Source organism: Fusarium solani (assembly GCF_023522795.1).
Source record: "Fusarium solani strain SB1 chromosome Unknown bctg00000008, whole genome shotgun sequence".
Taxonomy (NCBI): domain Eukaryota; kingdom Fungi; phylum Ascomycota; class Sordariomycetes; order Hypocreales; family Nectriaceae; genus Fusarium; species Fusarium solani.
The window spans coordinates 743,292-758,732 of record NW_027072148.1 but is presented as its reverse complement, the minus strand read 5'-3'; the positions used below and the strand labels follow the sequence as shown (position 1 = coordinate 758,732).

Sequence of the window (15,441 nt, the reverse complement as noted above, 5' to 3'; positions counted from 1 at the left end):
CGATGTAATGCTGCGCCATGCTTTGAGATTCCGTCTTGTCTTGCCAAATGAATCCTTCGCTATGCTGTATACAGAATTATGATGCCATGGAAAAAAGAAGCAGAAAGATGCCCGAAAACTCCGTCCCAATGCTGGTTGAAAATGCTTCAGTTGAACGCCCGTCTATGCATGCTTGCGCTGGTCCTTGTATAGGGAGTTGAAGAGAGAGAGAGAGAGAGAACGAGATTTACTCGTCGTCGTCATTGGGACCATTGTAACCTGAGCGGCCCTTGTTGCCCTCCTCGTCGTCGTCGCTGGGGCCGTTGTAGCCAGAGCGGCCAAAGTCGGCGCCCTGAGGACCGTTGTAGCCGGATCGGCCGCTGCGTCCATTGGAGTCGTCGTCACCGTCCTTGTTGTAGCCGGATCGGCCGAAGGAGCGGGTGGTGGGAGCAAAGGTGAGAGTGAAGGCAGCCATTGTATTTGTTGTGAGGCTGTTGTTGTGTAGAATGAAGAGTTGGATGATGTGGTTGTAAATGTGGTTGTGAGTGTTGTAGTTGTTGTGAGTGTGGTTGTGGTTGTGGTTGTAGTTGTAGTTGTAGTTGTGGTGAGTGTGGTATTAAGTTTATGTGTAAGTGGATGCTTGATGAGTGAAGCTGTTGATGATGATGATGATGATGATGATTTCGAACAACAACTCTGGAGGAGGCCACGAGGTTATATAGAAATGGTCCTCTACGAAAAAAGAGGCGTCGTCATATGTACTGGGTATACATCGCTGCTGCTGCTGCGGTTCCATCCCAAGACCGTGGAAAGCGGCTGACGCCTAATCGTGTGTCTGTAGACTCGACTCGACTCTTCCCCTAGGCAAATGCGCCGCCCACACACTCTCACCGGCCGGCGATCAACGCACGGAAGACCGACATCTCCACCACGGGCTTCCAAACTAAGCAACAAAGTTCCCCCCTGCTCTGCCTTTTCTGACGGAAGCGGTCATCAGAGAGAAGACACAGAAGACAAGAGAGAGCAGGGACCCCTAGCTGCGCCATGTCGCCGAGCTGACAGGGGTCGCCTCGGAGCCGTGAGTGGTCAGAGACCGTCGTAGGGCTGAGGAAGAACAAGCGACGACTCGGGAGTCAAGGAAAAGGGAAACAAATGTACCGTACCCCTTCCGAGTCAGCCTTCTGGAGGGTGTGTGGTTCAGCCACCGCCGGGGGACCGTTGCCGGGTGTGTAATGACAGAGAGAGAGTTGCCTGCTTACGGGAGGCGTGGCAGGGACAATGCCCATCAGCCACAGCCTCAAATTAGCCCCTGATCCCTGTACCAAACGGAGCAGGCTTCAAGCCGCCGGGGGAATAGATGGGAAGAAGAGAGTAGAGGATCCTGATTGACGGCCATATCACGGAGGTGTATACGCGAAGAATACGATCTTCAATTTGCGCTCGATTTCTCCCTAAACGGCAATACACACACACACACACTTATCATCGCCCATGTATTGTAACGTCCCAGCAATCTGGAACTGGCTCCGTCGCACATTACGCAGTGCTTCCCTCCATTTCAAAGACGACGTCATCAACCAAGAGGGGCATGTGATATCGAACATTTGTAAACCTCCTTCTTCTTTTCAAGAACAAGGCGAGCGAGCGCGCGGCCGATTTGGAATTTTGACGTTGTCGATTTTAGGAATAACCGAGCGCCATTCGTTGCCTCGTGTTTTCAAATCAACGTCGTATCCAAAATGTCTTGGAAGTTCTTCGTATGGTGTATTTCCAACAATAAAGGAAAAGCAAAGAAATTAAACGAACCAAATGTTCCCCTTTGAGTGCAGCTTGTTGAATCTCATTCGTCAGATGGCTCAACTGCAGCCTGAAAACAAAGGCCCATGACGACTCTGACCGTTTGGCGTGCATTGCATCGGCCAAGCCCGTGATCCACCGAAACGGATTCCCGCCTTTTGGATACCCGCAACCGAAAGTCTGCCCCGGATTTCCACTTTGGATGTTAAACATGATCGCCGAGTCATAATACGGCGGTTCCTTGACTTGCATAACTCTTTTTCGGATATCATCCCCAATTATCTGGCCAAGTGAGTCATCCGGCTCGCAAAAACGAAACGTCAAGAACAGTCAGCCGCAGCAGCAGATAAGTCTTGGTACCTTTTGTCTCTGATTACGAGGCATTCTTTTTTACTATTTTCCCCTCTCGGCAACGGCAATCCGTGGGGGGTTACTATAATGAAACGTCACTTGCTGTGACAATCTAGTCTAGTCATCTTTCCGCAGTTCGTGTCCTTTCTCGGCATGACAAGTCCAAGAACTCTCGGCCGAGTCTGATGCCACCATTGGATCCGGCTCTTCATCTTCCCGTGTGGCAGATGCTTGACTCTCACACTTCCTATCTCGGGGACCAACCAGTAGTCATCACGGGCCTCCCGGTGCCATGGGCCCCTTGGGCCTTAGTGTCCAAGCCATCCATGTCCTGCCCGGATGTTCTCACCTCCCGCCCCTTATCCCGATTATCCTGACCGGGGTCTGGTCGATGCTGACCGAGATCTATGGTACCGCTTGTAATTGGCCGGGTCACCGAAGGGGGCCATGCTGCGCGGCTGTTGAGAGTCAACCGCCAAAGACAACCGTGGTGCCATGTCTCAGGCAGCACTGCTCGCAAAATACGTACTCATGCATTTACGAGCAAATATACAATTCCAATCACAGCTTGACATTGTATTGTTTCCTTCTTTCACCAAAAAAATCATCAGTTCAAGGCATTCCAGCACTCGCACAAGCCCCATGCGCCGCCCAGCCACAAACTCGCAAAGGACACAAGGAAATGACCCGTTTCGTCGCTCGCACATGGCTAAGCGCCTTAAAAATAGACGGACTTCCTCTTATTGGCCGACAAGCGCGTCTACCTGACATGATGACAGGACCCCACAAGCCCTGGCTGCCCGCCCTTTCCGCACAGCCCCCTCCAAAAGGCTTCAACCAAACAGATGGGCAAGATTGTTTCAACCACTTTTCCTCTTTCAACGCTAAGCACCCCGTCACGAACCACGAGGCGTTCTTCCCAAGTCAGCCTTGCGACCCTGGCACGCCCCCCATACCCATACGCCGTACCACCCGCGAACCCTCGCTCTCCTGTCAGCCGGGCTGCCTCTGAGACACGCCAGATCTCTAGGAACCTGGCGTCTGTCTGCTTCGGCGGCGGCGTCTGATGTTGGTTTCGCTTGGCTTCGACTAGAGGAGCAAGAGCAAGCCCCTTGTCTCGGGAGGGAGTCCCAGCGCCGGCTAGCATCCCCCGAGCGGAAAGGCGTTTGGAATGCTTTCGCTTGCGCCAATCAGCCGCCCCCCCAAGTCGAGAATAGCATCACTAGCGCACCTTTGACGTCCATCATCGACAACGTCCCAGGAACCTTTCTTTCTGAAGATCCCTTTAGCTTCGGCACAGTATCCAGGAACGGTCGAATTCGCAGGCTTACATTACATGTCCTCCACCGGCCGACCGTTCCAGACCCGGAGCTGGAATCGCCAAGTTCAAAGTACCTGCATACCTATGATATTGTCCTCACTCATCATCATCATGACCATGACCATCATGCAGAGCAGTTTTCCCTTGGTATGATGCCGCTGACGTTTGATCCCATCATCCATAACTCGGGCCGTTTTCAACAGAGTTCCACTAACAGTCCTTGGAGCCTCGACCCAAGGACTCTTGACAGCCTGTCGATCAAGGACGTCGGCGAGATCAGAGTCGCCGATCTGCAACCATCAGAGCATCGATCTGCGCAGGATGCCTGAGGGAATGGGATGCCACACGCATCTCATCTCGAGTGAGACATGCACAACTGCCGAGTACCTCTGGGCTTGCCTAAACGGGCAGCTTATTTCCATCACATCCATCCCCCCAAAAGCCCCCAGCATGTCACATGGTTCAGGGATGCGGAGCGAGCCGCCGCTGGAATGTTTGATGCTGTGCCTTGTGGCTAATCAGCACTCGTCGTCTTGGCTTTGACATCTATCGTCTACCATATACACACCCCGTTCCCAAGGGATGCCACGGTCAGCCTTACACGGCCACGTTCCCGCCTCCCCCCAAACTCTCACAGCTCGTCCCGCACAGGGGCGGCTCCCTGGTCACTGGGGTCCTCCATAGCCATGATCTTGACCACCAGGCTGGTCCATCCGGTGAAATGCTGCGTCCGCTGCCCGGCCCCCGTGTCCGGGTTGTACTGCTCCCACGCGAAGCCCGTCTCCTCCCAGCTCTTGTACACCGTGTCGACAAGGTTCTTACGTAGCCGCGAGAAGAGATCCTTGGCCTTGGCCCTGTAGGGCCCTTCCTGCGTGGCAACGTTCTAGCAAGCAAAATCGAGATTAGTAAACTATATCAGATGGCACGTTACGGTGGGAGGAATGGCTTACGCGTAGCTGAGACACGGCGAGGTAGTTGATGGGCATCCACACGGGGCTGCGCCAGTAGTTCTCCTTGGTGCCGTAGAGCTCGTCCTGCTTGCTCAGGCTGCGGATTCCGTGGGGGCTGAAGAGGTGATCCTCGTCGCCAATGAGATCCAAGATCTTGCCGAGCTTGGGGTCGTCCGGCTTCATGAGGCCGACGAGGAAGGGGAACAAGGAAATGTATCCCTTGTGGCATACGAGGGTGTGCTCCTCGTATTCGTCGATCGTCGCATCGCAGTAGCAGCCCTGCTCTTCGGACCAGTGAAGATCATTGAGGTTGTGCTCGATAGCTACCAGGGTCTTCCTGTACTCGTCCACATCCTCAGCCATGCCGAGGGCGTCGGCAATGTTCATCAAGGACTTTGTCATGAGGCCGACCCAGGACATGAGATCGACATGGAGCTCGCCCGGGTGAGGAGGCTGGGCCCGCGGGTAGTCATCCAGGCCGCTGGTAAGGATGTGTGCCTCGGTGCGGCCCCTCCAACGGTATGCCTCCTTGGTTGAGTACGCCTCACGGTCGTAGCTCTTGATATCACCGCGCTGCGTCTTGCGGAACCAGTCATACTGGCGTCGGAGGAGAGGATATAACTTTCGCAGGTAGCTTTCACCGATCTCAAGGTTGTCAAGATGGGCCGTCTGCAGGGGGTCGGCACCAATGATCTGCTCCTTCTCGGCAGGCTGGGTGCCATTGGCCGCGCGAAGGCGCTCCATGAAGCCCTCAATGATGAGGAACAGCGTCGGGGGGTTGGCATAGTGGGGATACTGGACCTGGAACTCAGCCGGGACCTTGCTACGGGCCTCGTGTCCAAGGATCTGCTCACGAGCGATCCAGCCGTCGTCGTCCATGGTGTTGTACCAGCTCTTGACAATCTCAAGGGTAAGATCCATATCCCAGTCCGCGATGGGGATGAGATGGAAACCCTCATCCCATAGGAAGCCGCGGGGGAAGAACGGGCGAGACGGGACGCTAGTGAAGAGCTCGTACGGGCCCTCGAGGTCCTGCTTCTTACGCGCCATGGCCTCGGCAGCCTCCTCCCAGAATCCTTCATTCTCCTCCTCGTATTCAGGCGCATAAGATCGGTCGATGATCTGATGGCCGTGGAAGTATCCGATGCCGCCAACAAGGTTGGAGAACATGCTCTTGCCAAACTTGCGGTACTTTTCACCCTTGAAGGGCGCCTTGAGCTCAAAGGTTCTCGCGAATCGCTCCTTGAAGGTCTCGGAGACCTTGGTGATCTGCTCGGTGACGTCGGCAGAGGTGTACTCCTCCCCAGAGGAGCCGGACGAGAAGATGACGTCGAACTCAAAGGGGCCTTCAAACGTCTTTTCGACAATCTGCACGTTGCCCTTGCCTGGCTTGTGTTCGATACGGTAGACTTGCCACGGGGGAGGGGGATCAGTCTGGTCGGCGTTCTCCTGGACAGGCTTGACAGCGTCTTGGAGGTGCTTGAAGACAACCGCCTTGCCCTGCCAGCTAATCTCAGGGGTGGCATCAGAGCTCATGACGAGGGTCGTGTCTCCGTGGCGGCCCTCGAGCAGTTTATGGCCCTTCTTGGGGTGCTTTCCCTTCCCCTTGGTGACCAGGAGCTTGTAGTCGCCCAGCGTCTTGGAGTTGCCCTTGAAGCTGACGTCTCCGTCAAAGCCAAACTCGTCACCCTCACCCTCAGCCTCGAGCTCGCCCTCTCCGTCCTGGGCGATGTAGTAGAATAGCATGGTCTTGGTGTTCTTGGGAGCATCGGCCCTCAACTCGCCCTTGATCCTGGCAGCCCAGCTGCCTCCGTGGTTGCCACCGGGGATCTTGACAAACGTTGTGGTGAGATCAATCTTGTTGCCCTCATCATGAATAGACTGCACGCCTCCAATGCGAGCATCATACTCATCCCACCCGTAGCCATGAATATCCTCCCCTTGCTCACAGGTATACCGGAAACCTACCACCAAAAATTAGTCATGAAACTCCCACGACGGCCCGCTCCCGCATACCGTTCTGAATGTCCCTAAAGTCGTCAACCTTCCCCCACATGAGGCCCGTCCACAGCGCATCTGGCGTCCTGGGTCGCACGCCAAAGTAGAGGTTGGACTTGTACGGGCCCCAGAAGAGGCTCTGGTTGTTTTGGCGGCCAATCTCTGTGGTGAGCACCGAGGAGGCCTCATCGGTGGCTGAGGCGCCCAGCACGAGTGCCGCCGCCGACACCCATTGGGCTATTCTCACCATGATTGATGGTGAAACTCTTATTTCTCAAGTATCAGAGGTTCAATATTGGGCAGAAAACCAATGTAAATGACGCTAAAAGAAATTGTGCTGCGGCATCCGGTGCGCTTGACGTGAGAGCCTCTAGAGAACACGTTGAAGCTGGGGTTTGATATGACGACGCAAGGCTGAAGGTCGGTCTTGGCGGTGGAGAGCTCTGACCAATGAATGATAGTCACCAGCCACCGCCACTGTTTAACCAGCCCCATCTGTGACTCCGCTCTTGACGGTTTCTTCTCAGCCTCCCCCAGATTGATGCCTTTAACTTTGCACTCTTCACCTTGACGACCCTATCCTCACAACATTCACACCTGAACCTCGTTAATCCAAGTAAACTCACCACGAATACACCATGGGCGACCCCCGACGAAGCCGTCGGCCAGACAGCCGCCAGATGTGGGACGAATCCGACCGTCGTGACAGGCGTGGAGGCCCACGCGATCGAGACAGGGACAACGACCGCGACCGGAGAGGATACAGATCTAGATCGCGGGAGAGGCGCGGATACAGGGACCGCTCGAAGTCTCCAGACAGAAGGCATAGAGATCGCGACGGCGATAGGAACCGACCCAGGGAGAGGGGTTCACGATATCATGATGATAGAAGGGATCGACGGAGAGATGATGATGATGGACCTCGGTATCGTCGTGATGATGACGGAGATCGACGAGGTATGCAACTCCCCTCTTCTCACCAACGCTTTCCACTAACATACCAAGTCAAATCCCGTCGCTCCGCATCTCCAAGCACCCGCAGCCCCTCCCACGACACAACATCCCTCCCAACCCGCACCCGCCCCGACAACAACATCAAGCGCGAACCAAACCCCAACATGTCCTTCAACGTCTCCAAAAAGTCCCCTCCGCGCCGCGACGACGCCCCCGAGGGAGACGAGATGGACGCCGAGGACGACGACATGGCGGCCATGCAGGCCATGATGGGCTTTGGAGGGTTCGGAACGACAAAGAACAAAAAGGTGGCGGGCAACAATGTTGGAGGTGTGAGCAAGGAGAAGAAGTCCGAGTATCGGCAGTACATGAACCGGCAGGGTGGATTCAACCGGCCGCTGAGTCCTTCGCGATGAGGAAAGGAAAAAAAGGATGGTTTTTTGGGGGTCATTATGAATTTTTACGATATCCGTTGTGACGTGTTGAGCGTACGAGACTGCATCCTCAGATTGGCGTTGGGAGGACATGGCAATAATTCAAGCATAAATGCCCATGTTGAAAATAAGACATTGCTTTGTAGACAAGCCTTCAGTGACACAATGAGTACCATCTCAATCTCAAGATGGCGAGTATACCCAAGACATTCTTTTCATCAAAAACGTCTCCATAAGAAGCCATCAGTCTCAACATCACGAGCAGACACAAGACATCACATCATGACTTTAAAGCTTCCAACCTGTCTTGAAACAACTCTTCCGCTGTATGTACTAGTGTAGACATTACGTATAGCGCGTGCAATACATACCATCGCGGTCCTTCCCCTCCTGAGAAACAGGTCCCAACACCGTGATATGCATCTCGATTCAAGTAGCTCCCTTCTCGTCCTCTCCTTTCCCGTGTCATGCCTTTTCCACTTCCTCAGCCGCCGCTACTGGGGCTTGGGCTTCGCTGGCCGTCGCCGCTGTAGGTGTCGGCACGTCGTCCTCGACGGGTACTTGTTCCGGCTTGGCCTCCTCTTTAACCTCCTCCTTGGCTTCTGCCTTTGGTTCCTCCTTGATTTCCTCCTTTGGTTCTTCCTTTGGTGGTTCCTCTTTGGACTCTTCCTTGGGATCTTCCTTGAGATCGTCCGTGTGACTTGCATTCATCTTCTCTCTCCGTCTCCTTCTTAACCTCCTCTCTTCCTCAGCTGTTTGCCTTCTCGCCTTTCGAAGACTCTCTCTCCTCTCAGGGTCGTTCTCGTCTGCCCCGTCTCCACCACGCATGCCTTGGAGCAGAGCCGCAGCTCGGTCCGCAACATCATCTCCACCCTCACGAGGTGATGATACGCCAGGGCTGAGCGTAGATCCATCCTCGTCGATAGCAGGCTCCTTGTTCTTCAGAGAAGTCTCCGCCTCGGGTATCTCGTTGAGATCCGGTATCTTCTGCCCTGATGCGACCCGAACTTGGTGCCTGTCCTTGAGTCGTGCTCGCCGTCTTCGGTCTCTCTGATCCCGAGTCTGGGGCGCGGCTGCACGCAACTTTTCCAGCAGCGAGTCCATGGCGCCCGTGTTGGACGGTGATGTTGGGCCGCCCTCGGTGCCCGTATTGTTGATCTTGAGTTGAGCGTGCTTCCGCTTCATCGAAGCCTCGTTGCGCTTCCTCGTCTCCTCCATCTGGATGTTCTTCTCTCGTGACTTCTTCCATTCGCCCACGAACAATGCCAGCTTGGCAAAGAAGTCTCTCCGTGCACCATCATCGGCAGGGTCTTCGCCGTAGAACACCATGATGTCCTTGTATGTCTTCATCATCTCCTCCAGGTACAGCTCCATCTGCTCAGCCTTCCTCCGGGCATCCTTCATGATTCGCTGGACAACTTGGCTGACTCGGTCCTCGGGGTGGAACTTCTTGGGGTCGCTCAGGTTGCCGCTGTCCAGTGACATCTGGATGTTTCGAATGTTGTCAATGTACTTCTTGCAATCCGTCTGAAGCTGCTCGATGTTGATCTTCTGCACTGTCATGACACCGTTGATATCGTCGGCGAAGCCCTCCCACTCGGGATACTGGTTTCGCACAATGCGCTCCACCAGATCGGCCAGTGTCGACTGATTCTTATCATCCTTGACCATACCCAGTCTGGCCAGGGAGCTCAGCTTGAAACCGCGGGCCTGCTTGTTGGCGTCGTTCATGTAGTTACCGATATCCAAAATGAGACCGAGAACGTTCATGAGAGAAACGGAATCACGGAGGGACTCTGAAACCGTGACAACTTGTCTGACCTTCTCGTTGATCTCGTCGTACTCTTGCTCAAAGCTTCTAGTAAGAGCAAGAGCCCTCATTCGACTCTTCCAGTAATGATGTAGCTCGAATGCAGTGTAAAGGTACAGCTGATCTTGGCGTGTGAGCTCTGCAGGATCTTGTTCGCGGGTCTGGCTCTTGGCTTCGGGGCCTGTCCAGTCCTTGCTGTATGGCGCCATTTGCTTGGATGTGTTGTCGGGGATGTTGCACAAGTCGTCCTTTTGCAAAAAGTCCATGACGACAGGGTTGTCTAGAATCTCCGTGTCGCAGTGAATGATCATCTGTACAACCTTTTCTACAGAATGCTGAGAAAACTTGGCAAAGGCAATTTCTACATCTTGTCAGTATTCGGATCACCGGTATATGCGTAAGAGACTCACCATAAGCCTTTCGAAGATCAGAAGAAATGATTTGCTTCTTATCATCCTTCTTAGAGCCGCTTCCAACGCCAATCTTCTTGATCTCCTTGGCCAAGAACAACTTTTCAACCTCGTCCAGAATGCCCTTCTTGCTGAGCTCCTGGTACTTCTCCTCTCGGGCCTCAGCAGAGGGAGTGTGGGCTGCCCAGTGACTGGTCTCAGGGGCGTCGACCTTGTCCCAATGCAGAGCCTTGAGCTTCTTCTTGGGACGAACGACGGGCAGACCAATGCCTGGAGCGGGCGCAAATGCGGGCTGCCTCGACAAGAAGTGTCCAGACATGGCACCACCAGGCATCGGGGGAGGCGGAGGTGGCGGCATACCTGGGGCGCCAGGCATTGGGGGAGGAGGAGGGGGCGGAGGAGGTCCAGCGGCCGATGCTGGTGATAGCATGCCCGGCAGTGGTGGAGGGGGAGGTGGCGGCGGCGGAGGAGGAGCTCCCGGCATCTGACCTGGCATGGGCGGAGGCGGAGGAGGTGGTGGAGGTGGTGGTGCTCCGGGTATTTGGCCGGGCATGGGTGGAGGAGGCGGCGGTGGAGGCGGAGGGGGGCCGGCACCCGTAACTTCGATCTTCGGAGCATCACCCTCGGCAGGAGGTGTAATAGGCGATGAGGTCTCCATGCTTGGGTGAGAGGGGCCAGTAGCAGTGTTGTCATCCTCAGAATCGCTGGCATCGTACTTCTTGACCTTGGAGCCAATCTCACCAAGGAGACCAGCTTGTTGCTTGGGGTCAATGGTCGGCCGCTTCATCTCAATGATTCTAGGCTTCTCGAAGACAACACCGTCCTCGTCCTCGGTCTCATCACCCTCATCAATCACCTCGCCATCCGATCTCCTAATAGGCTTGCGAGGGATCTTGGTGTTACGGCGAATGCTACCCAAAACACTGTTGGTAAAGTCCCTAGGTGGCGTTCCACCGCCAGGGGGCGTCGAAGGTCTGCCGTCCATCTCTTCACGGAGGGCTCGAAGTCGGTCTGAAGGCCCAACAGCGTCTCCCCAGACACGGCCTTCAAGCTTGTACTGCGTCTTCTGACGCTCAATCTGCATCTGAAGCCGCTCCATGAGGCGATCACGGTCCAGAATGCCTTGCATGCGAGAAACGTCGACCTCACTAGTTGCTCCAGTCGCACCAGTCGCAGATTTGGCGCTGGCAGTGGGCTTGACCGACTTGGAAGCAGCGATATCCTGGGCGTCTCGAAGCATGAGATATAATTCTCTCGTTTCTAACTCGTACCGCTGGGCTTCCTTGGCTCGCATAGTTTGCATGCTATCCATTTCAGCCTTGAGTCCGTCCGCCTGTCGCTTTTGAGCATCAATAAATCGAGACTGCTCCTCCAACTGCCGTTGTAGCTTGGCAACAAGTCCATCGGCTCCCAACTCGAGTCTGGCCTTCATCTCATCGCGCTCGGCCATAGCCGCCTCAGCGATCTGCCGCGATTCAAGAGATTCATCCTGTGCTTGTCTGGCCTCCGAGTCTGTATGCAGCTTGTCGAGCAGACTCTGGACAGTAAAGTTCAGACTCTGCTTCAGGTCCATGTTCGGCAACCGCCGGTCCATGGCAACGTAGCTCAGCATGGAATCAACCAGCTGGAACATGCGTAGACGCTCTTCGCCATCATTAGAGCGAATGAGAAGCAGATGCTGAAGAGCCGAGACGAAGTAATCTTGCGTCTTGGTGCCGTAGAGACGCTGCTGAATGGCATCGGCGATCTGAACGGGATCTGTCAGATCCTTGACCTCGGCCTCGACATTGTCCTTGATGCTGCTGTTCTCTCGCTCGAGCATATCCTCATAGTCAATGGCTTCGTTTGTCCGGAAGCGCTCGATCTGCTTGTCCAGGAGGTCATATTGGAAGCCCTCCATCTTGGTCAAGATGCGCTTGATACCACATGCTGTAAACTGAGCCCGGATATGGATCCTCAACTCCAAGTCCTTCTCCGGAGAGTCGATAATCATGTTGACGAGCATAAGAGTCGCAACGGCATATTCCATGAGCAGGTTCTCCATGCCAATACCGCCAGTCCTCAGTTCTTCGCTCGCGCCGACCAAGCTACCCATTTTGCCGCGGCCATCGATAGTAACCTCCACCAAGCGCATCCAGGCGTCGAACCGACCATTTTCTCCAGACTGTGACTTGACTTCGTCCAGGGCCTGAATGACCTTGAGGTGGCCTTCGGCATTCTCTCCCCAGGTACACAGGAAAGTGATGATTTCGCTGACCAGTTTTCGTGTGGTGAGACGAGGAGAAATGAGCGAGGTGGCGAGGGCGACTATGACTTTCTGGTGAATCAAGGCATCGTCGGCTCCAAACTTGTTGTTCATGAGCGCCTTGACACACTTGATAATATCGTACTCGCGGTCCAGGTTCTTGTCGATCCGGTTATTGTCCTGGGCAGGCCCCGTTGCTGTCTTGCGGTTGATCTTAAGCAGCAAGGTCATCAGGGCGACCTGTCCCTGGCATTCGACAAATCTCTTAACCCAGCCGATCTGTTGGGTTCGCAGGTTGACCTCCAGACTGCCCATGCCCTTGGTGTCGAGTCGATCCTCCATAACACGCCGGACGTACCATTCGGGTGTTCCCTCCTCATCCGAGTAGGTGGTGATATCGGGAGCCGCATACTGGTTCGGCCGCGCTGTCTGTCGGCGCTTCTGCTCGCCCTGCCACTCGGTGAGTCGATCTTGATAGAGAAGTGTCCACTTCTTCTGAGCTGGATATGCCATCATCTGCCTCCTGGCCTGCTCGGGCAGGTTGTGCCATCCTCGCTTCTGCATCAGCTGAAGGAACATCTGCTCTACCACGTTATCATCATCTGGCTTCGGAAAGTAGAATTGGCCGCCTTGTGATTCCCCGACGGGACTGGCAGCAGGACCTGGGGATGGGAATTTGGTGATTCGGTGCGAGTCGCGGTTCGAGTAGTGTGAGGCGGCATAGGAGCTCTGAGAGGACGCACTAGGCATTGCTGGATTTGGTGAGCGCGATATCCTGACATCATGATGGTCTGCAGTACCTGAGAAGACGCTGAGGTTGTCGGCCGAGCCCCGGGCTGTGGAAGACATGTACGAATCATAACGGGGGGTATGCGGTTGGTTAATAGAGCTGGCTGAACTTCCCCTCGGGGAGGACCCCATTGTTGATATTGGGCTTGCCCCCCCTTGGAAGCCATAGTAACGTTGTTGTTGTAGCCTGAAGGAGGCTGCTGCTGGCGCCCAGGGGAGTACGCACCAGACTGACTCGTCTGGTCCCAGCTGGGATATTGGTGAAAGTCCATGCCGTTCTTGTTTAGGTGGTGTGGAAGAGGCTCGCGGCGCACCGGCATCTGCTCGCCTTTGGGTAGGTATTCGACGGGTATCGGAGAACGCGAGCCGTTGGGCACGCTGTCGTAGGGGATAGAGGTTATCACACCGGCCATCTGGTTGATGCCTCCATCGGGGGAGCCGGGGCGATCAATCGAGACGGCCGACGACTCCCGTCTGTGCCTCGATGACCGGAAGCTGGCGGCGTCGTCTGAGGGGTATCTGGACTCTTCCGTGTAGCGCTTGTCCTTGTGCTTACTCCGGGAGAAGATGGACCGTCCGCCAGAGGACTGCCTCGACTTGTCGGCGGACGACATGGCGGTGGACCGGTCGTAACCGCGGCGGAGGTGGAAGCGGAGTCTTTACTCGCGATCGTGTTGTTGCCGGTCGATGACGGTGTCGATATCGCAACGGTAGAGGAAGGGGAATCTGAGAAACGGCGGCGACTGAAAGCAACGAAATTCGAGCGCGGCGACGACTACCAGTTGAAACACGTGAACAAGGCGATGTGCTGGCCCAGGGCCGCTCGCTTCATGGGGGGCACGACGTCGCAGTCCGCGGGGACGCAACAATCAAGCAACTTAAGTAACGGGCGATGGGAGGTCCGAGTTTTGGTTTTGAGGGGAGGGGTTGAACCTCGAAATCGAATCGGCGTTGAGTGGAGGGCTTGGTGGTTTTTGAAACCCCGATCGGTCGCGGCAGTGTGGGATGTCGAGTCGGATTCGCCGTGGGCTGCGGGAGGATTGAGAGGGATAGGGAGGGCGAGACAATGCGGCTCCCGGGCTGAAGCGGTGTTGTCTCAACGAGACGAGTCGAGTCGAGTAGGTGGTGCTGCAACGAAGCTGCCGGGTCGTAGGCCAAGTCGGGTGCGTGCAATGCAATAAGGAGCGGATGCCGCACGTAGCACGTAAGAACTGGAGAGGTAAAAGGACTGGGATGGTTCGGTGTGGTCTTTGTGGTTTGGTTTGTTCGTCTATGATCAGGGATCTGCTGGCTCTGGCTCTCAAGTCGAGGCCAGGGTCACGGCCAAGATTAATGCGGATTGGCTTATGGGTTTATGGGGATGATGGGACCGAATATTGGCTAGCCGCCGCTTGGAGCGCTGAAGGCGGTCGCTGACTGGGCGCTGAAGAAGGGGGGGCCTCTACAGGGAGTGCCGGTGGCTTCTCTCATTGGGACCAGGGCCATCTATCAGGGGAAGTGGACACTGGATATGAGGACGCGCCGCCCGACGTCTACCTGGCGAAAGAATTCACTCTTGAGAGAACCGGATTGCTGGGATCGACGGTTTCTAGGGTTGCAGTCCAAGGTTTGACAGATATTTGTGGCGCAAACAGGGCCGTTTTCTCTGGCATTTCAGTTGCAAGATGGCAGTTTGCGGGTGAAAGGCGAGCTACGGGACCCATTTACAACCTAACCCCTGGACGAGTTGGAGGCCCAAAGAACGCCCAAGAACCCCTCAGCAGGACCGACTTGTGCAAAAAAGGACACCACCACTTTTGTCTTGTGCCAGGTCAACTCCAAGGATCGTGTCGCGTGGCTTCCCATCGCTGACGGTGGTCATGGTGAGCCGTGTTCAAGTGGAGTCTGACGGATGGATTGGATGCAAGTTGGCTTAGACAAGCAAGCAAGACTCGGCTCGGGGACCAAAACCTCCACAGCTGTCCCGGCTCACGGTATCTTATTTGTGCTCGGGTTCGAGAAGAGATGCAGAGTAACTACGCTAGAGTTCTCCTGAGAGCGTTCATGTAATCCAATCCATGGTTGGCTATTTTGGGCAGCTGGTCAAGGCTGGGCAGCCTGCTGTTGTGCAACGCACCTCTTATTTGCTGATGCAGCCATTCACTCATAATCAAATCCATGCGATACAGACAGTTACTGAATTGGATACAAAATTCTCCTCCCTCGCTACAAAAGACAAGTTTCCCGGTCCTCCCGCTCTCCATCCTTTAGCGAGGTCGGTTGTCTTAAACCCTCCATTCCAGTCTCCCAGAATAACACATCCATCCATCCATCACATCCTCCCCCCAGACGTTTCTAGACGGCCCGCTTTCTCATGGTCCCCTTGTAGATTTAGACTGCCGGAGGCGGCTCCCCCCTTTAGCG

At 55.2% G+C, this 15,441-nt stretch overlaps 5 protein-coding genes across 5 annotated transcripts; 2 read left to right on the top strand and 3 right to left on the bottom strand.

The window, feature by feature from the left end:
• Positions 1-226: 226 nt before the first annotated feature.
• MRS44_012276 (uncharacterized protein) lies at positions 227-454 on the bottom strand (the record flags this gene model as incomplete). The annotated part of the gene is made up of 1 exon (XM_046281153.2): positions 227-454. The coding sequence occupies one exon, from the start codon at positions 452-454 to the stop codon at positions 227-229; it is 228 nt and encodes a 75-aa protein (XP_046133274.2).
• A 2,442-nt stretch (positions 455-2,896) lies between these two features.
• Positions 2,897-3,777, top strand: MRS44_012275 (uncharacterized protein; the record flags this gene model as incomplete). Its single annotated transcript, XM_065618747.1, has 2 exons — positions 2,897-3,050; positions 3,158-3,777. 2 exons carry the CDS (start codon positions 2,897-2,899, stop codon positions 3,775-3,777), a joined length of 774 nt encoding a protein of 257 aa, XP_065474819.1.
• Positions 3,778-4,079: 302 nt separating this feature from the next.
• MRS44_012274 (uncharacterized protein) lies at positions 4,080-6,646 on the bottom strand (the record flags this gene model as incomplete). The annotated part of the gene is made up of 3 exons (XM_046272726.2): positions 4,080-4,331; positions 4,399-6,362; positions 6,415-6,646. 3 exons carry the CDS (start codon positions 6,644-6,646, stop codon positions 4,080-4,082), a joined length of 2,448 nt encoding a protein of 815 aa, XP_046133275.1.
• A 388-nt stretch (positions 6,647-7,034) lies between these two features.
• Positions 7,035-7,766, top strand: MRS44_012273 (uncharacterized protein; the record flags this gene model as incomplete). The annotated part of the gene is made up of 1 exon (XM_065618746.1): positions 7,035-7,766. The coding sequence occupies one exon, from the start codon at positions 7,035-7,037 to the stop codon at positions 7,764-7,766; it is 732 nt and encodes a 243-aa protein (XP_065474818.1).
• A 483-nt stretch (positions 7,767-8,249) lies between these two features.
• On the bottom strand, positions 8,250-13,652 carry MRS44_012272 (uncharacterized protein; the record flags this gene model as incomplete). Its single annotated transcript, XM_065618745.1, has 3 exons — positions 8,250-9,955; positions 10,005-13,085; positions 13,265-13,652. The coding sequence occupies 3 exons, from the start codon at positions 13,650-13,652 to the stop codon at positions 8,250-8,252; spliced, it is 5,175 nt and encodes a 1,724-aa protein (XP_065474817.1).
• Between the last annotated feature and the right edge of the window lie 1,789 nt (positions 13,653-15,441).